This window comes from Vombatus ursinus, unplaced genomic scaffold (assembly GCF_900497805.2).
Source record: "Vombatus ursinus unplaced genomic scaffold, bare-nosed wombat genome assembly UNPS02014822.1, whole genome shotgun sequence".
Lineage (NCBI taxonomy): Eukaryota > Metazoa > Chordata > Mammalia > Diprotodontia > Vombatidae > Vombatus > Vombatus ursinus.
Window position 1 is genome coordinate 1,704,381 of NW_020954600.1, and position 21,032 is coordinate 1,725,412.

General features: G+C 47.9%; 1 protein-coding gene across 1 annotated transcript in view; it reads right to left on the reverse strand.

Annotated features, from left to right (window-relative positions):
• The window catches only part of CREB3L1 (cAMP responsive element binding protein 3 like 1), a 56,922-nt gene that overhangs the window by 25,712 nt on the left and 10,178 nt on the right, over positions 1–21,032 (reverse strand). The window contains exon 2 of the mRNA XM_027837659.1: positions 3,293–3,521. Coding sequence (XP_027693460.1) covers positions 3,293–3,521 — 229 coding nt within the window. The remainder of the gene's footprint in view (positions 1–3,292; positions 3,522–21,032) is intronic.

The following is a 21,032-nucleotide window of genomic DNA, read 5'->3' on the forward strand; positions in this document are numbered from 1 at the left end:
TGTGTGTGTGTGTGTGTGTGTGTGTGTGTGTGTGTGTGTGTGTGTGTATGTATATATATACACATATATATATGTATGTATATGAAAAGAAAAAGGGTTAAGAACTCCTGGTCTAGATGGTCTAAAGTCTCTTCCAGGCCTTCAAGAGGTGGTCCTCAGCACAAACCAAATCACTGAAATGGCTGCCTGGCTGTTTTGAAAGCCCTGCAGAGGGGAGGATGACTCAGTACCAAGCATTCTTTCAGGTTTTTAGAGCCATGAGTTTTGGTGTTTTTGAGGGGGAGAAAGTAGGGTCTGAATGACCGAATAATTTCTCTTATGAATTGTTTCTGTCCATGGCCAGCCCCCCACCCCTCAAAAAAAGCTTCCACTTTGCTATATACTATACTATATTTACTATAGACTGTATACTACACTATATTTACTATAGACTGTATACCATACTATACTATACACTGTATATTATACTAGATTTACTATATACTATGCTATATTTACTATAGACTGTACAGTATACTAAATTTACTATAGACTGTACAGTATACTAGATTTACTATAGACTATGCTATATTTACTACAGACTGCATACTATACTATACTAGATTTACTATAGACCATATACTATGCTATATTTACTATAGACTGTATACTATACTATACTAGATTTACTATAGACCATATACTATGCTATATTTACTATAGACTGTATATCACACTATACTATAGACTGTATATTATACTAGATTTACTATATACTATACTAAATTTACTATAGACTGTACAGTATACTAGATTTACTATAGACTGTACAGTATACTAGATTTACTATAGACTATGCTACATTTACTATAGACTATATACTATACTATACTAGATTTACTATAGACCATATACTAAGCTATATTTACTATAGACTGTATAGTACACTAGATTTACTATAGACTGTATACTATACTATACTAGATTTACTATAGACCATAGACTATGCTATATTTACTATAGACTGTATACTATGCCATATTAACATAGACTATATACTATACCATACTATGTACTGTACTATACTATACCATACCATATTTGCTATAGACTTTACTATGTAGACTATAGACTATACTATATACTATATTATACTATACTTACTGTATACTATAAAGGGTGTGAGGCCTTGGAGGCTGCTGAGTCCAAATCCCTTGTTTTACAGATAAGGACCCTGAGGTCCAGAAGGGAAAGGGATCTGCCTCGGGTTACACAGCTCTTCAGTAACAGAGCCGAGTTCCCTGTGCCGGCTCTCCTTCTGAATTCCCTGGGTCCCTCCCCGCCTTTGTGGGGGGTCCCCGGAGAGCCGAAGTGCAGGTATATGTTTTGTCTGTGAAATGAGGAAGTTGAAATGATGTTCTCCATTCGAGGTCTATGATCCTGTGATCTTTTTCCTAGTCAGAAGTCAAGCAGGGGTTTCTGCTGAATTTAAAAACGTCAGAGCCGAGCATCTCTTATACACATGGGTGAGGAGGTCTCAGCTAGGCTCCTCTAGGGATCTCAGCCCGGCATCCCTTCTGGGACCGGATTGCCTGTCATCAGTGGGAGCTTTGGCACTTAGTGCATTTGTGGGGGGGTCTGAGGGAGGAGAAGCAACAGTGACTTGGGTCCCTGGCCCCTGGGGTCTAGGGAAGTGATGAACCTGACTGGCTGAAAGCTGCTTGCCTCACCCTCCCCTGTATCCCCCTCCACCCAGCCCTGGACCCTTCCTGGAGGGATTGGCGGAAGGTGGACCAGCCACATGCTGCCCCTGAGCTCCAGGGACACCCATGTGCTCTCCTAAATTACAGGGCTTGGTCCAGGCCGCCTCCAGGAAGCTGCCCCCTGCAAGGTGCCCACAAACAAATTACTTTAAAAATAGGGTCTGTGTGGGGCAGGCTGAGTGGTAAGTGGAGCCTGGCTGGGCCGGGCTGGGTGAGGGCCGGGAGCAGAAAGTTTGTAGTGGGCTGGAACAAGCCACAGGATGGGTTACACCCCTGTCCCCGCCCACAGCTTCCCAGATTGGGGAACAGGGCAAGGAGGAAGAGGTCCGAGGGAGTGCTCAGAGCTGGGCAGAAGTCAAATAGGGGGTCCTGCTGAATGGAAAAACCTTAAACCATCATGGAAAACCGGGAGGCTTTCCTGCCACCCAAAAACATAACTAGGGTGAGGCAGGTAAGACTGCCCTGGTTACCAACGTGTGGGGTGGGGGAAACACTTCCTTCCCATCCCAGGACAACTAGCCTTTTGTTCAGAGGAGTCATAGGGGTGGTGCATCCTAGGATTGGCCCAAGGAGCCATGTTTGGGGCAGGGCAAGAAGGAAACAAGGTAGGCTGTCTCTTCTAGGACCACGGTTCAGTTCTTATTATCTGTGTGGGTGGTGGAGAGAGCGCTGAGCCTGGGGTCAGAAAGAATCCCATCCTAGACCAGTCGTTGGACAGGTCAGTCCACCTTGATGGGGCTCAGTTTCCTTGCTGATAAAATAAGGGTATTGGATCTCTAGGGTCCCTGATCCTCAAGGGTCTGCCTGGGCCACCCCCCCTTTTTCCAATAACTAAATCTGCCTACACATAGAAGGCGCTTCATGAATGTGCCCATTAACTACTGCCAGGAGAGTTAATCATAGCTCTGTCTGGCCTACCCCAGGCCCTGGGGCAGGGCATTTTACAAAAACCTAAGCAGGAGACTCAATTCAGCAGACATCAACAAATCACCTACTATGTGTAAGGCACTGGGCATACAAAAGCAAAAAAAGAGACAGTCCCTGCCCTCAAGGAGCACAGACAAGTAAATACAAGGCAATGACCCCAGCTAGCATGTACCTCAAGCTTAAGATATGCAATAATATTATCTCATTGTTTGAGGCGGGAAAGACCACCTACAACTTTCAGGTGCGGGAGGGGGTTTGAATGATGGACTTCTTCATGGAGGATCTTAGAATTAGAGCTCAAAGGAACCTCAGAACCCATCTAGTTCAGCCCCCTCATTTTACAGATGAGGAAACGGAGACCCATGGAGCCCATTTTACAGATGAGGAAACTGAGGCCCATAAACATGACATGTCCAAGTAGTAATATCAAAGGGTCATAGATTTAGCACTGGAAGGGACATCAGGGACTCTCATTTTACAGGTAGCTAAAAGATGTAGGGAGACCAAAGGCCGGGAGTTGAACTCCAAATCTGTCGTCTTCTGAGTCCTCACTCTGGGAAGCCCAGGTGGCTGCCTTCTCCTTCCCTGCCCTGACCTCTCCTTTCCTCCCCTCGAGCACTCACCTCTTGGGCTGTCTTCTGTCTTGACTGGGATGAGGGGACTCTGGGGGGCTGAGTCACCACTCAGGGAGTAACTGTGCTCCGCCTGGATGCCCGGGGTGGGTGGGTCCAGCTCCATGTCCAACAGTGGGTTCTTCTCAGCCAGGATGGGGTCATCAAAGAAGCTGCTGAAGAGGTCATTGGAGAAGTCCTCCATGTTTTCTGAGAAGTGCTCCAGGTGCTCTGGGAAGTGCTGGCAGAGGGAGAAAGGGGAAAAGAAGACAGAAGGTCATTGTCTCCAAGCAGCTAAAGCATCCATTCAATTCAATTCAGTTCCTGCTACAGACCAGGCTCTTGGGGATACACAGGTGAAAACTGTGTACTTTTATTAAAAATGTGGCATTTTACGGTCTCTTTCCTCAGGGGCCCTAATGGGAGACAGGGGATATGACTTGCTTATAGACAAATATACAAATTCAGGAGTGATGGGGAGAAAGGAGAGAAACAGACAAAGTCTCAATGGGAAATTTGTGGAGGGAGCAAAGACCTTTACTGTAACACAGTACATAGACCAGGGTCTCTGCGTGACCTTGTGCTAATTAACTCTTCTATCAATGACTTGGATACAGCCATAAATGGAATGGTTATCAAATTTTCAGATAACACAAGGCTAGGATATATAAACAATACATTTGAGAGTAGAGTCAAGAGTTAAAGAGATTCTATAGGTAAGAGGGGCAGCTAGGTGGTACTTGGACGGAACACTAGGCCTGGAGTCAGGAAGACTTCTCTTTGTGAGGTCAAATCTGGCCTCTGACACTGACTAGCTGTGTGACCACTTAACCTTGTTTGTCTCAGTCTCTTCATCTGTAAAATGAACTAGAGAAGGAAATAGTAAACCACCCCAGTATCTTTGCCAAGAAAACCCCAAATGGGGTCACGAAGAGATGGGTATGACTGAACAACCATAACAACTAGGTGAAAATATTGGGTGGAGTTGAATAAAATGAAGTTGAATAAGTCTAAATGTAAAGACCAACACCTGGTGCAAAGAATCAATTTCAGTAGTCCGGGATGAGGGAAAATGGCTGAACAGTAGTTCGAATGGAAAACATTTGTGGGTTTTAGTGGTCTTCAAGTTCATTTTCAGTTAATAGTCTGATAAAGCAGGCAAGAAAGCTAATGTAGTAACCTTTGGTTGCATTGATTTGCATCATCTTGAGGACTAGGGAGATGATAGCTCCACTTTACTCTGTCCGGGCCTGATCATACCTGGAATATGATGTTTAGTTCTGAGCATCGAATGTTAGGAAAGTTGATAAGTTGAAGGGTCCAGAAAAGGAGAATAAAGATTGGGAATGGCCCTGGAGATAGTGCTTTATGAAGGATGAAGGAACTGGGGGTGTTGATCATGGAGAAGAAAAGACGGTGAGGAAATTGGACATGATAGCTGTCTTGAATTATTTGAAGGAATATGGAACATTGGAACATTTCAAGATTTATTCTGCTTGACCCAAGAGAGAAGAATTAGTAGTAACAGGTAGCAAACTTGGGCTCAATATCAGGAAAAAAACTTTTTAACAATTAGAGTTATCCAAAAGTGGAATGGACTGCCTTGGGAGATCTTGGGTTCCATTTGCTTGTGATCTTTTTTTTAAAAAAAAATTCAATTTTATTTATCTCAATCAATGAAAATTTCCCTTTTTCTCCTCCCACCTCCCTCTCCTCCACTGGGAAAAACAAACCCCCTGTTACAAGCATGTGTAGTCAAGCAAAGCAAATTCTCACAATGGCCTCATCCAAAAAATTATGTCTCCATCATCTCTGTGGAGGTGGGTAGCATGTTTCATCTTAAGTCCTTTGGAATCATAGTTAGTCATTGCATTGATCAGAGGTCTTAAGTCTATCAAACTTGTTTGTCTTTACAATATTGTTGTTATTGGATAAAATGTTCTCCTGGTTCTGTTCACCTCACTGCATTAAATCATACAAAATCTTCCCATGTTTCTCTAAAATCATCCCCTTCATCATTTCTTACAGAACAATAGTATTCCACCCCATTCATGGACCATATATAACTTGCTTGGTTATTCCCTAATTGGAGAGCACCTCCTTAGTTTTTACTAGTGGCCTTGAAGCAAAGTCTGATGCAGAGCTACTTCTGAGGGTGACTGTCAATGATATACTTGGTGAGGGAAGGGATGGGTTAAGGTGTCTCTGAGATGTCTTCCAATTCTGAGATTCTGTCCTTACTGCTCCTGGAAACTCTTATCTACTACATGAGAAGTCAAGACGCTGTTGAATGGGTCTCCACCACCCACCTGTCTTTGGTTCCATCTGTTTGATAAAGGAGAAGAAGCTGATATAGTCCATGCCACCTAGGAGCACTCAGGCTACCGAGGATGACTAGAGTAAATGCAGAGGACCCAATTAGATAATAACATAAAGAAGCATAATGAGACTTCTTTTTTTATTATATTTCATTCTGAGCAATTTGGAACTACGCCCAAAGGGCTATAAAAATGTGCATACCCTTTGACCCAGCAATAGCACTTCTAGGGCTATATCCCAAAGAGATCACACAAATGGGAAAAGGGCCTCCATGTACAAAAATATTCATAGCAGCTCTTTTTGTGGTGGCAAAGAATTGGAAATTGAGAGGATGCCCATCAACTGGGGAATGGCTGAGCAAGTTGTGGTATATGAATGTGATGGCATACTGTTGTGCTGTAAGAAATGATGAACAGGCTGACCTCAGAAAAACCTGGAAAGACTTGTACATTCTGATGCTGAGTGAAGTGAATAGAACCAAGAGAACGTTGTAACAATAACAGCCATGTTGTGTGATGACTAATATTGATGAACTTAACCCTTCCTGGCAATACAAGGATCTAAGACATCTCCAGAGGCCTTGTGATGGAAAATGCTATCCACACCCGAAGAAAGAACTATGGAAGCCGAATTGTTATTTTTTTTTCTTCTGTTGAGTTTTGTTCCCTCTTTCTGATGGTTCCTCCTATTGATTTTAATTTCTACTTATTATATTTCATTCTTCCCTAATTACATGTAAAAACAATTTTTAGGGGTAGCTAGGTGGTGCAGTGAATAGAGCATCAGCCCTGGAGTCAGGAGGACCTGAGTTCAAATCTGGCCTCAGACACATGATACTTACCAGCTGTGTGACCCTAGGCAAGTCACTTAACCCCGATGGTCTCACTACCAACAAAAACAAAACAAAAAAAACCCCAATTTTAAACACACTTCTTTTAAAGTTTTGAGTTCCAAATTCTATCCCTCCCTTCCTCCCTCCCCCCTTCCCTGAGAGGGTAAGTAATACATGCAGTTTGTGTATGCAGGCAGAGACTCCTGATAGTAGTTGTAGAAATAACGGCACTAATAATGAATATTTTTATTGCAGGCGATGTTGTTACTGTTCTGCTGATGAGGAGGCTAGACTCTAAATCTTTTTTTTTCTTTTTCTATTTTTTTTTTTAGGCAATTGGGGTTAAGTGACTTGCCCAGGGTCACACAGCTAGTAAGTGTCAAGTGTTTGGTCTGAGGCCGGATTTGAACTCAGGTCCTCCTGACTTCAGGGCCGGTGCTCTATCCACTGCGCCACCTAGCTGCCCCTAGACCCTAAATCTTGTCTGATGTCCTGCAAACTAGTAAAGGGCATTGTTGGGGTCAGAGGTCCCAACTTTGAATCCTTCCTCTGCTACTTATTGCCAGTGTGATTGTGGAGAAGTCACTTGACCCCTCTGAGACTCAGTTTCCTTATTTATAAAATGAAGGGTTGGACTTTATGACTTCTCAGTCACTTCCAGCTCCAGGACCAAGATGCCATGACCTCAGCCACCATCAAATCCAAAGGACCTACTCGAGAATCCTTTTGACACCATCCTTGTGAGTAGTTCCCCAGACTTGTAGTGATAGGGAGCTCATTCATCACAAGACAGCCCATCCAGGCGGGTTGCTGTTGAATCATTTCAGTTGTGACCCCATTTGGGGTTTTCTTGGCAAAGATACTGGAGTAGTTTGCCATTTCCTTCTCCAGCTCATTTTACAGATGAGGAAACTGAGGCAAACAGGATTTGTCCAGGATCACACAGCTAGGAAGTGTCTGTGGCTGGATTTGAACTCAGGTCTTCCTGACTACAGGTCCAGTGCTCTATCCACTGAGCCACCAGCTGCCTCTATGTCCCATTAAGAACAGTGATGAAAAAGTTCTGGCTAATGCTGAGCTGAAATATGGCTTAGTTCTTAGAATGCTCCTCATTCTTCTTTGTCTAATTGGACATGCCCAATCCTTCTTCCACTGGGCAGCCTTTCAGATACTTGAAGGCAGCTTCCATGTTCCCTCCCCTCCACCCAGTTTTCTCATCTCTGTGCTAAACATCCCCAGTTCCTTTGATTGATTGTACTAGAGCTAAAAGACCCAAAGCCCCAGAACACCCTGGAACTGTAAATGGGCTACAATTCCTAAGCCGAGAGCCAGGCCAAGGGATTCCTTAGCCATGACTGTCCCGAGTCTGGCCAGGCACTAAAAGGCTCCCTTTCCAGCAGCCACAAATATCACGGAACCACAAAATCAGATTCACAGAATTTCAAAATCAGAAGGGAGCTCAATGGCCACCTCACCTGACCTGTACTGAGAAAATATCCCCTCTCCAACGTATCTGATGAGTAAGTAGTCATCCAGCCTCTGCCCGAAGAGCTCCAAGGAGGAGAATCCTACTATCTCGTTCTACTCTTCAACAGTTCTAGTTGCTAAAAAGTTCATCTAGCTCGAGCCTGACTCTTTGAAATCTCCCCCCATGCTCCCGATTCTGCCCTCTGGGGTGGACAGAGCAGAGCTCAACCCTCTTCCCTATAACTGCCCTTCAAATACCTGAAAATGGCTATTATATTCCACTTATGTCTTTTCTCCAGGATTAACACCCCCAGTTCCTTCACTTAATCCTGATTATGGCATAACCTTGAGGCCCTTCCTAATTCTAGTGGCCCTTCTTTGGATGTTCAGAGCACGCAGAATTGAACACCATACTCTCAGTGTGGTCAGACAAAGGCAGAGTATAGCAGGACCATCGTTTCTTTATTCCTGGAAGTTCTGCCTCTTTCAACGTGACCCAAGATCACAGTGGCTTTCGGGGCTACCATTTCCCACTATTGACATACTGAATTTGTGGTCTACTAAAATCCCAGATCTTTTTCTGACCGATGACTGTCTAGCCACGTCTCCCTCAGTAATCCCCTTTGACTTCTCAAGTTACTTTCATCACTCTTACGATCTTTACAGGAATTCCCATTTGACAGATGAGGAAACCAAGGCCCAGAAAGGTCAGGTCACTTATCCAAAGATACAGACCCAGCTGCTTCAACAACTGGAATGCAGATCTCTCTAATCCCAGCCCTGTGACCTTTCTATGACCTTCCATTGAAATTCTTGGTGTGTACCCCACAATCCCGGAAATTAATTCCCTGCTCTGGGGGTTGGTGGGTATAGGTATGACTCTTGCCCAAGCAGCCCCTGGAAAGGAGAGGATGAAGGCAGGAGGAGGTCAGGGGCCCCCTGGAGAAGCCAGGATTTTCATTTCTGCCCTCTGCCTAGAAACATGTGGGAATGTTTTCATCTGAGTAACGGTGACATCTGTTCACGCTCTAAACGTGCCTATTCGGCTAACCCCAGAGCTCATCCCTTTCTTGCATTTGGCCTGTGGACGTGGCCACGATGTTTATGGCCTCAGAGTAGCCCTCCACCCTCACTCACAGCCCTTAGCTGGAGTTCCTTACCCAGTTTTCCTCCTGGATCTCCCTTATCAGGCTAAGCCTGGGAGCGGGGAGGGGATGGAGGGGATAGAAGGCTGGTGAGTCAGACGTGAAGGTATTCCTCCAGCAGCTTCTTTTCAGGAGATAAGGACTTGCCAGATAGGTTCCCCACCCCCACCCTCCCAGGCCTGAGAGGGCCTTTTCCCCAGTGTCTGGGGGCCAGCTCCAGGAGCTGGGCCTCCCCGTCCCCTCTCTGGTTCCCCCCTCCTCCCTTCCTTCTCTCCCCCTCCCCCACAGCTACGGCAGCCAAATCCAGCAGAGAGCTCAGCTTCCCAAGTTTTGAAAGGAGTATTCCATGATGAGGAGGGGGCAGCCAAGGGGCATGAACACTGCTAGTGATAGGAGACACTCTTTTTCCTTGTCTGGGGTGTGATGGTGCTGTTCCTGCTCTTCTTGGGGCTCCCCAGGAGCTTAGAGATCCGTTCCCCTCTCGCCTTCCTCCTAACAATCGGTTCACAACCATAGTCCCAACTCCCTCTCAGATTCTGCCCTGACCTCTGCACTGGTGTGCTGGGAACCCCATGCTGTACATCAAACCCCCCACCCCTCCCATCTCTCCAAGCCTTTGGAGAGGCCCTACCATGGAGACGCAGCAGGATGTAGTGATTAAGCCAGACTTGGAAGTGGGAAGGCCTAGCTGTGTGGCCCTAGCCTAGTCACTTGATCTCTGCAGCTAAGTGGACAGAGCTCTGGACCTGGAGCCCGGGAGACTTGAGCCAAAACCTAGCTACTGACACTTGCTAGCTGTGTGAGCTTGGTCAAGTCATTTAACTGCCACCTGCCTCAGTTTCCTCAACTGTAAAAGAGAGATAATAATAGCACCTACCTACTATGTTGTCTCAAATGAGATAATATTTGTGAATCACTATATAAATGTTGCCCTTTGTTCTCTCTCTGTCTGTCTGGTGAGCTGAGCTGAGCGTGTGTGTGTGTGTGTGTGTGTGTGTGTGTGTATGTGTGTGTGTGTGTGTGTGTGTGTACGCACAAGTGTCTCTGGGACAGAATATAAGCTCCTCAAGGGCAGAGACTTTCACTTTTGTCTTTCTCAAGTTTCCTCATCTCTAAAATGGGGATCATAATAGCCTCCACCTCCCAGAGTTCTATTAGGATCAAAAAGATGCTATTTGTAAAGCACTTAGCACAGTGCCTGGCTCATAATAGGCACTATAGAAATGGTAGCTTATTATCATTATTATTATTATTATTATTATCATTATTATTCTCGGCCCCTTGCAAAGGGTCTGGACCATAGAAAAGCTTGTTGATTATCTTCATCAGGGCCCCTCAACACAGAGCCCCCCCAATCTTTTATCATCAGATCATAGATTTATAGCTGGAAGGTGCCTTAGAAATCAGGCCTATCTTTTCATTTTAAAGATGAAGATGCTGAGGCTGAGAGAGTGACTTTGCCCAAGGTCACATGGGTAGGTAAGTGTCAAAGCTAGGATTTGAACTCGGGTCCCTTGAGGTCAAATCTTGCTCCCAAAGCCTCTAGGGTATTAGACTGTCAGCTCCTGGAGGACAGAATCTGGGTCATCTTTAATTTTGACATTCCCAACACCTGCTACATAGTCATAGACACCAGCAAGTATCTGTTGAATTGATTTAACTTGACTTGAATTGTGGTAAGATTGAGCACAGAACCAGAAGCCAGGAGACCTCAATTCCAGCCCTGGCTTTGCCACCAATTGCCCCATGTTTGGTAAGAGTAAGTCACTTCCTTTCCTCATGACTTAGTTTTCTCCTGTGTAAAATGGGGGGGTGATGGTGGTGATGGACTGGGGCCTAAAGGGTTAAAAAGGAGACCTAGCAGAGTGTCTGTAGTATGGGGGAAAGCACTAGATACAACGTTAGAGGACCTGGGCTGAGTCCTGGCTCCTCCAATCTCTAACTGACTCTGGGCAAGTTATTTCTTTTCCTGGAGCCTCAGTTTCCTCATCTGTAAAATGGGGGTGGTGGTGTACCAGACCGCGTCTGAGGTCCCTTCCAGCCCAGAGTCTATAAGCCTATGATCTCATCAGATGGCCATCTCCACCTTCCCATGGATTAACCTGGGGGGTTTCACTGGTCGGGTCCACATTCTCTAGATCGAGGCCCACAGGCCCAATGACACGCCAAAGTCTCCTTTCATCTGGAGCATTCTAAGCTTTTAGGCACTCAGAGCCCGGCGCGTGTCCACAGGGCTCTTTCCTTTCCTCCCCTTCAGCTCCAAAACTGTGGGACAACTCTTCACTCTGATCTCCCTCCCCCAGCCCCTTTCGCCATCCAAGCAACGATCCTCTCTCATCCAGATAGCAGCTCCCTCAGGGTGGGGGAAGGGGAGCGTTCCCCTCCCACTCAGATCAGAGGTCTGGGCCTGACCCTACGGTCACCTCTTGGAGACCCAAACAAAAGGCCCTGGGTTTGCAAGGTGGGTGTCCCGGAGGCTCAGGGTCCTCCAGGGTGGGAGGTGGAGGACTGGAGGTACGGGAAAACAGACGGGAAACGTTAGAATTGTTCTCCCCTTCTCTTTAAATATTTTTCCTACAGACGTGCCAACATAAATCTTCCTTCCAGCTGTGACATGTGCAGCAGCTGCTGGTCTGCCCTCCCAGAGAGGAACCAGCCGAGGGTGTCCCAGCTCACAGATCTCCTCACCGCCGGTGTCAACCTTCCGAGGGAGGGTCTAGGTTCAAATCCTGACTCTGCTACTTACTCCCCGGGTCACGCTGGGCAAGTCATTTCCTTTCTCACTCACCCCCTCCGTAAGGGGAGAAGGTTGGAATAGAAAGATGGTCCCCAGAGTCTCTGACCTTAGATCCTACAATTTATTCCTCCTTCCCCACAGAAGGAGCAGGCAGCCCTAAAAGTCACCCCCCTCCACCTAATAGAGGGCAGCGCGCCTCCTCCTCCTCTCCCATCCCCTACCCTACAAATGGGGAGGGGATGGGGAGAAAGTATGGAGTTGTGCACGCTTTTTATTTTGCATATACCTGCACCTGTGGTCTAATGTAAGCCCGCTGAAGACAGTCTTCCATTTCTGCCATCCCCATTACCTACGGTGCCACGCCTACAACGCCTTCACAAACGTTTGTGGAGTGAATGCCAGATTCTTTGGGGGTATTCAAGCAGCCTACAGCTCTCTGATGCTGCCTCTGGGTCCTCCCAAAGGGTCCTCCTGGTGATGTCCTCACTATCCTCGACGCCTACACTTGCCCATTCCTAGTTCCTGACCTCCGGGAAAGCCTCAGCCCCTCCCTACAGCCCTGCGGCCCACACAGGGTTAAGAGAGGAGCCTCCCCCCCACCTCCCTGCCGAGATCAGTCCACAGCCAGCCTCCCTGGCCCCTCCGGGAGGATGCCGGCCGCCCATTGGTCGGTTCTCTGAGGCCCGCAGCCAATAGGAAGAAGCAGCGAGCGGAGCCAGCTGCGGAGGCTGCCCAGGGAGCGGGATGGGGCTCGGGAGGAGTGCAGGGTTAGGACGGAGAAGCTGTAGCCCCCGACGGCCCGGCACAGGGATGCGGGGTGGCGCGGCCCTCAGGCCCGGTCCCGAGGCTGCCCGGGGCCCACCGGCAAGAGCTATAGCTGGAGGCCAGGCTCCGGGGCAGAGAGGCTCCTCACTGGGTCAAGCCTCTCTGGGACTCAGCTTCCCCAGCGAAGAATGGGCCGGGAATTGTCCTAGTTTCCCCCAACCCCATTCGAGCAACACAGGCCTTTTGAAATCAAGGGGCAGCCATCTTCTTAGGGGGCCTCGTGCCGCTAGACATTCATGAAGCCTTCTTCTAGCAGAAAGAGGGGGAGACAGTCACCGAGTAGGGTGATCATACAGTGTCAGACCTCGGAGGGCCTTAGTGTACAGAATGTCGGTACTGGAGGGAATCGTAGGGTCAAGGATGTCACAGGTGGGAAAAAGGGTCAGAAGCCATCTATTCCAATCCCCCCCCCCCCCGTTTTTTAAACAAATGAAGGAACCGAAGCATTGAGAGCCTAATATTTCAAGAGGCATTCCCTTCTCTCCCAGGAATGAACTCATCAAGGCTATTTCTCAAGCTGGCTGCCGCTCCCCAGTGCTCCAGGGAGGACCGAGACGCTCCCCACTAGGGTGGGCATTGGGACACGAACCCCTCGAGGACTGAAGGGAGCACCCCTCCTCTACCCTAGGAAGAAGGATACCAGCTGCCCCGGCCTCCAGCTGTAGTACTGGGAGTGGGGATCACTCCTCGGAGAAGCCTGTCTTCTACCCTGGCATGAAAACCCTTCCTAGGTCTCTCAGCAACCCACAAAGAGTCCTGCTATGGGGCACCTTTACCAGCCTCCATCACTTCTCCTTGCTTGGAATCTCCCCCCCCCCCATTTTCCCAGTTGACCCACTGGGGTAAATTCACTGTCTACTCCCATTCCCCTGGGAGGAGACAGAAGCAGATCCAGACAGAGGGGGGGAAATCCCAGCTCTAGGAAATTCTTTCCAAGGGAGAGATGAATGGGAGACGAGCTTGCTCACACTCTCCCCATCCTCCCCCAACCTCTCCCCCTCCTCCCCTCCCCCGGCTGAGGCCCCCAGCCTGACGTTTCCCACAGGGATTTTGGGGGAGAGGTACATTCCTGGGAAGTTACTTGCCTCTTGGTCACTGAATGTTGTTTCATTCCTGGTTCTGAAGGGCCACTGCCTGAATCACTATGTCTTTAGGGGGAAGGAGACTGGGAGAGCTGGCTGGGTTGGACGATAAGGTCACGTAAATGGAAGGGAAATTCAGGAGCCATTGAGTCAAACTCCTTCATTTACAGATATGGAAACTGAGTCCCAGGGTGGGGAAGGGACTTGTCACAGTCACTCAGCTAGTAAGCCTCAGAGCCAGGATGTGAACCAAGGTCCCCTGACTCCAAACCCAGCAATCTTTTTCGCTAAACCACGATCCTTGGGTTCATGGCATTTAGTTCAACTCAAATAGTCTGGTCATGGTCCAGGGGCCCTCAGGATCCCCAAAGTGATTTGCTTGGGCTTCCAGTAAGTATCTGAGGCAGGATTTGACCCTGGGTCTTCTGGATTCCAGTCCAGTGCTCTATTTATTCCACAATATTAGCTCCATGACAGGGATCATAGTATTTAAAGCTGGAAGAGAATACATGCATGGGGAGTATGTAAGTATCAGAGCTGAGATTCAAACCCAGGACTCCTCACTCCAATCCAGGGCTTTCCCTAATATATCATGCACAGGGCCAGCACCATTCAGGGGCATTGAGAGTCAGGGGACCTGGGTTCAAATCTAAGCTCCCAGACTTAGGATCCCGCAGTTCCCAGCTAAAAAGCCCCCCTTCCCTTGGGCCCCATAACTTTCTGGGGCTCCATATTGGTCTCTGCCTTCCATTTGGGGCACTAGCTTCTGCAACAACCCAGGACTCTCTGAGGATTGGAGAGAGTACTTCTGGCTAAATCCCAAAGCCCTGTCCCTGGAGCCTTGACACAGGGGGCCTGGAACCCTTCATGAGGGGGAGTGCATGTGGCCCCGAATGCCTCAGTGAGCCCACCTGGCTGAGCCCCCCCTTCTGGTCTCCCCTCTACTTCCATCTTGGGCCCTGAGGAGACTTCCTGACCCAGAATAAAGATTGTGGGGGAGGGGGTGATTCTAACCTCAGGCTCACTCATCCCTCTCCTGCCCTCCCCAGTCCCATGAGAGGCAGATGAAGAGGTTTCATATTTTCCCCCTACCAAAGTTCCCACCACAGAGCCCAGCTGACTAAATAAGCAGAAATTTCTAGACACACGCACACACACACACACACACACACAGCTGACCACACCAAGCCATGTGTCTGGGTTTGCAAAGTCATGTAACTCAGAGCTAAGGGCTTCCTGTAGGCCCTGCCTACTCACTGCATGGGGTGCAAGGCCCCGGGGAAGGAGCCAAGCTTGGGCGGTGAAGAGGATTGGGTGGGTGGGGTGGTAGAGAGTGCTTTTTTTTTTAGATGGTTTTCTAAAGCCTTTTTTTCTCCCCTGTGGTTTCAATCTGTTCCACAGTCAAGGGGCAATACAAAGAAAGAAAAAGAGCAACTGGACCCAAGCTTTTGGGCTTAAAGTCATTCCATACAGTGTTTGAACTGGAAGGGTCTTTTAACAACTGGCCCGTCATCAGAACATCGATTTAGAGCTGGGTGGGACCCTAGAAGCCAGTATCCTTATTTTTTTTTTTTTTACAAATGAGGAAACTGAGGGCTAGAAAGGGGAAGTGGCTTATCCACTGTCACAAAGGGGTAGAAGCTGAGCTGGGATTCCAACCTCAGGCCCCTGATACCAAATCCTTACACTGAATGCCCCTGGGCTGTTTCCACTCACCTGGAGAAAGAAGAGACCCACTGACTGTGTCCCTGTGGTCCTCTCCCTGGACCTTGAGAACCAGGGCCCTGCACATGACCCGTGACCCTTTGTCCCTGCCTCAGTTCTCCAGCAATGCCTTTCTCTCAGCCCACCCCCACCCCCAACCCCACCTTCAAGGTGTCTACTTTGAGAAGCTGGTGTGCTGTCTCCTCCAGACCCGGGCTCCTGCCTCGGGCATCACACATCAGACTGGGCGGCTATTGTCCAACTGGGAAGCCAAGCCCTGTCTGGGTCGAAGGAGGCCGATGGCAAGGGGCACTGCCCCAGGCTGGGATTAGCTGTAACTGGCATGGGCTGATGACACCAGAACTGGCACTAGTTCTCATATAACAAAGCACAGGGCCTGCTGGCAAGCTCAAGGTTTGTGTGCCAGGCTCTGGCAAAGATGATCAGGACGACCCTGGAGGCAAGTCCTCTCACCTCAATCTGGACACTGTAGGGCCCATGCGCCAACCCAGGCAGGGGTGAAGAGAGTGGGTAAACATCATGCAATGGACACACCCAGTATAGTGGGTGTCTATGGGCGGGTCCCTTGGCCTTTCTGAGCCTCAGTCTCCTCATCTGGAAAATGGGGATGACAAGATTGTGGTGGGGTTCAGCTAAGAAAGTACATATACACATACACACAGACGTAGATGTGTGTATATATGTATATATGCAGACATATTTAAAGTTTGCAAAGTACTATGTATACATCCATGCATGTGCATGTATATTTAAAGTTTGCAATGCATCACATATACATACATATACACATAAATATAAAGTTTGCAAAGCATTATATATGCATATATGCACAATATATATTAAAATTTGCAAAGTATTCTCTATATAGTGATATTATATATAGCTTTTCTTTTCTGTTTGCACAGAACTATATATACATACACATATGCACATATATTTAAAGTGTGCAATGCATCATATATACATAAATATATTTAAAGTTTGCAAAGTGTTATATATACATAGATGTGCACACATATTTAAAATGTGCAAAATATTCTCTATATGATGATATATATAACTTTACATTTCTGTTTGCAAAGCACTATATATACATATATTTGCATATATTTTAAAAGTTTACAATGCATCATATATAATAAATATAGTTAAAGTTTTCAAAGCATTATATATTATATGTGCACATATATATTTAAAATTTTCAAAATATTCTCTATGTGGTGAGATATATATATATATATATAGCTTTGCTTTTCTATTTGTACAGCATTACATATTCATGCATATATGTGCATATATATTTAAAGGTTCCAATGCATCATATATACATACATATGTACACAAATATGCTTAAAGTTTGCAAAGCATTATATATACATAAATATGCACATATATATTTAAAATTTGAAAAGTATTCTTTATATGGTGATATAAATATAGCTTTGCTTTTCTGTTTGCAAAGCACTATATGTACACACATGTATGTGCACATATATATTTAAAAATTTCAAGGTATTCTCTACATAGTGATATATATATATACATAGCTTTGCTTTTATGTTTGCAAACACTGTATATGTATATACATACACACGTGTGTATCACTATGCCCTGTATAAATCAATGTTAGTTATTAGTACTATTATGGGCGTCACAGAATCCCAGGTTCAGAGCTAGAAGGACCATTGAGATCATCCGTTCCGACTGCTGAGTTTATAAATGAGGAACTTGTTCAAGAGAAGTGAACTCTCCAAAATGTGGTACTGTGGCTAGAGCGCTAGACTTGGAGCCAGAAAGACCTGAGTGCGAATCCTGCCTCAGAAACTTGGTAGCCGCATAACTCTGGGCAAGTCATTTCATGTCTCTAAACTTCTGTTTCCTCATCTGTAAAATGAAAAGGTTGAACTAGGCTCCCTTCCAGCTCTAAATCCACGAAAAAAAAAAAGGTAGTGAATGGCAGTCAGGATTTGAACCCAGATCTCTTAACCCCTAGCTCTTTGGCTCTGCAGGGTGTCTGTCACGTAGTAAGTCATTAAGAAATATTTATTGATGGACTGACTGACTTAGGGGATGGAGACAAGTCCCTTCACAGCCATCTCCTACCCTGAAATACATGCCACTTTCGCAGTCTCGCTAGATCAAGGAGACACTAAGTGGCTCTCTCTTTAAAGGTCCCTTCCCGCCCTCCAGCTCCCCCCCAGGGTGGACCTGCCTGGGAATCCACAGAGCCAGATTCCAGGGAGAAGTCCCGGTAAGGAACCAGACCTTGGCCCGAGTACGGAGAAGGTGAGGGGCGCACGGCGGCGTGCTGGAAAGAGCCCCGGGTCTTTGGTCGGAGGAGCTGGGTTTGAACCTTCCTCCCTGTGGAATCTCAGACAAGCCACTTCTGCTCTGTGGGCCTCAGTTTCTCCTCCTGTAAGATGAGGCTCTTGGATCGGATGGTCACTCGGGGCCCTGCCAATGCTAAGCGCTGTCTATGGCCGTTCCCTTCCGGCCCCCAGGAGGGAGCGTCTCTCCGGCTTGGGAAGGGGCTGTCCTCGCAGTATCTATCCCCAACATGGCCTATTTAGTAGACGCTCGTTCTCTGCGTTCTGACGCCCCATTTCTTCTCTCCCTCTGCCTCCTTGGCCCAGTGTCTCAGTGGGGGGAAGCCAGATCCCCCCAGCCTGAGCCTGGACAGCCAATCAGCTTCCTGTGACAGCCAAGCGGCCCTCCCCTTTCCACAGACATCCCAGAGAGCAAACTAGGTGAGCCTTGGCAGCTGCTCCTCCCCAACAGAGTTGAAGCCAGGTCACTGAGGAGCAGTGAGGGACGGAAGCTTTAGAGAGGCTGGTTTAGGCTCGATGTAAGGAAAAACTTCCTCATGGGCCACAGTGGAACAACGGGCCGGATGCCTCGGGAGGCAGTGAGCTCCATCTCACTAGAGTCCTGCAGGCAGAGGCAGACCACGCTGAGGACGGCTGCTTGGATGGCTGTTTTTTAATGGAATTTTTATTTTCTTTTTTCTTTTTCAATGAACAAGTATTACTTTTTTTTCCTCCCACCCACCTTCTCCTGTTCTTGAAAAGAAAAAGAAAAGCCAGACCCCTTGTTAAACAATATTCAGTCGGGCAAAGCAAATTCCCACATTAGCCACGTGAAAAACATACGGCTCAAGTGGCATCTCCAGTTCGTTGGGTACGTCAGGTCAGTCTGTCAATCAACAAAGCATTTATTCATAGCCTACTATGTGTTAAGTGCTCTGCTAAGGGCTGGGGCTACAAGAAAGGTCAAATGTTGATCTGATGTAGTATTTACAGTTCAGAATCAAAGCCAGGAAAGACCTGGGCTCAAATTCCACCTTTGTGACCATGGGCAAGAAGTCTCTTCTCTCTGACCTTCATTTTCCTCATCTCTATAATGGGGATGATCATGATATCCATAATACCTACCTGCCAGGGTTGCAGTGAGGCTTTGGTTAGACAGTGTCAAGTGTTTTTCAAACTTCCAAGTGTACTACTATAAGTATTAATTACATAGAGGATTCTTTTTCGGGTCTACTACATTTTGGGCTGAATGCACCCTGAGGTCATACTGACTTGGAGATTTAGTGATCCTAGGAAAGTCTCTCTGATCACAGTCAATAGGCATCCCTCAGTTTCCTCTGGTGTGAAGTGACAAAGTTTTTGTCCCCTAAGTTGGGCCAGTTCCATGAGGAACAGCATTGTTTATGCCAGGGCAGGGGCATCAGGGTTACGTTTTGGACACGTTTTAAGGTGGAGAAAGAGGGAGGGCAGATGGCAAAGCCCATGAAGGCCGGGCCTAGTGGCTTTGGCTCCTGGGGATTCCTGCCCCCTAGTCCTTGCTCACGTCCAGTCTGACTTGGGACTGGGTAGAGCGTCCATCCATCTAGTCTGGTCTGTTTCCCTCTTCCCCATAGACTCCCCTAGGCTTGCTCAGCTGGTTCTTCTGGTCTCTATTTCCCCAGGCTGCCCTCTCCTCTCTCTCTCTCCACTTTGTCCTGGTCAGCTGCAGCTTCTTCTGCCTCCTGCACTCAGCTCCCGGGGGCCCCATCTCTGCTCACCCTGGGCCCAGCTGCCTTAGAGAGGGTGTGAATGGAGTTTTAGCAGCACTCAGGGATCTGGGTTGCTGTTCCCCTGGGCTCAGTGCCAGCTGGAAGGAGCTCATTGGGTTGCAACCGACAGGCTGGGCTCCAGGGTTCTGGCTGGAATTCCCTTGGCCTCTTCCCTCCCCTCGGCAAGCAATCCATTCTTGCTTCCAGAGAGGTCAGTGGCCCCGTTTGAATTTTCCTCAGGTTTTATTTTTGGAAGGAGCCGTGTGCTGGGGAGCTGGTCTATTTCGGTGGCTCACCCCTGGGGGAGGTGTGAGAGCTGGGGCCCCTGGGGCTGGGCCCTGAATCTGGGCTGGCCTGGCCTAGCTTTCTCTCTCTAAGCTCTGAGAAACATGGGAGCCCAAGGAGAGAAGACCCTGTTCTAGCCTCTGCTCCCACCCCATCTTTGTTGTAACACTGTAGAACCTAGAACCCTAGCCAAGAACCCTTCCACCCTGGCTTGGCTAGGGTTCGATCTGCTAGCATAGAGATATGGAGTTGAGGGGTTCTGGGGGGCAGTCTAGGAGCTTGGGCCTGACTTTCCCACCCAAGTCAGGATTATTCGCCCCCTCCCCAACCAGGCAGGACCGTTTAGAGAGGCAATGTAGATGGGGTGTTGGGCCTGGAGTCAGTAGGCCCTGAATTCAAACCTGGCCTCATCTGCTTACTAGTTCTGAGGCCCTGGGCAATCACTTAATTAACCTTTCTAGGACTCAGTTTCCTTATCTGTAAAAGGAAAGGGTTGGAGTTATAGACTTAATGTCCCTTCCAGCTCTGTAGATATGATCTTATTACCAGTATGGCAGCCCCCAGAGAACAAGTTTCAGGGGCTCAAGCAATTGTTTGAGTTTTCCTTCTCTTTTCCTGGTGTCCCCTCCCCTCAACCTCCCCACCCGCCTCCACAAAAAACCACATCTGCTCATGGGGTCACCCTGTCCTGTAAGCCGCTCCCTTCTCCCAACCAGGCTGTAGAGCGCTCCCTGGGCAGCTTTCCCCCGTCCTCTCCTTGGCTTGAGCCTGGAAGGACCATGTGGTGTGAAGGCCCAGGTGCCCAGACCAAGAGCAGACCCCAGGCTAGGGGGACTCAGAGCTGAACTTGACATCACAGAGCAAAGAAGCCGATGAGCCCCTCCAGCTGGGGCCCTTCCAGCTGCTCCAGATGTCTCAGGAATGTGCTGAGTATAGAGCTATACCTCCATCATCTTCCATCCTTCCCTAGCCCCTGACACGCTCTTTCCTCCCCCACTCCCCCCTGCCCCGCCCCCAACTTCTTTTCTCTTTCATCTCTTTTTGGCAAAGGACCTGAGTAAAAAGCCAATCTTATACAGGACTTCTCCCTTCCCAGGACAGCCCCCACCCAGGCCCTGAAAGGACAGAAAAAAACAAAAACTGGCTTGTCTCTGCCAGGGAACACCACTTTGGACGCAGCCCTGGAGTGAGGGGCAGGGGTGGGGCCTGGGACAGAGAACACAGTCTGAGGGAGGGGTGTGTGTGTGTGTGTGTGTGTGTGTGTGTGTGTGTGTGTGTGTG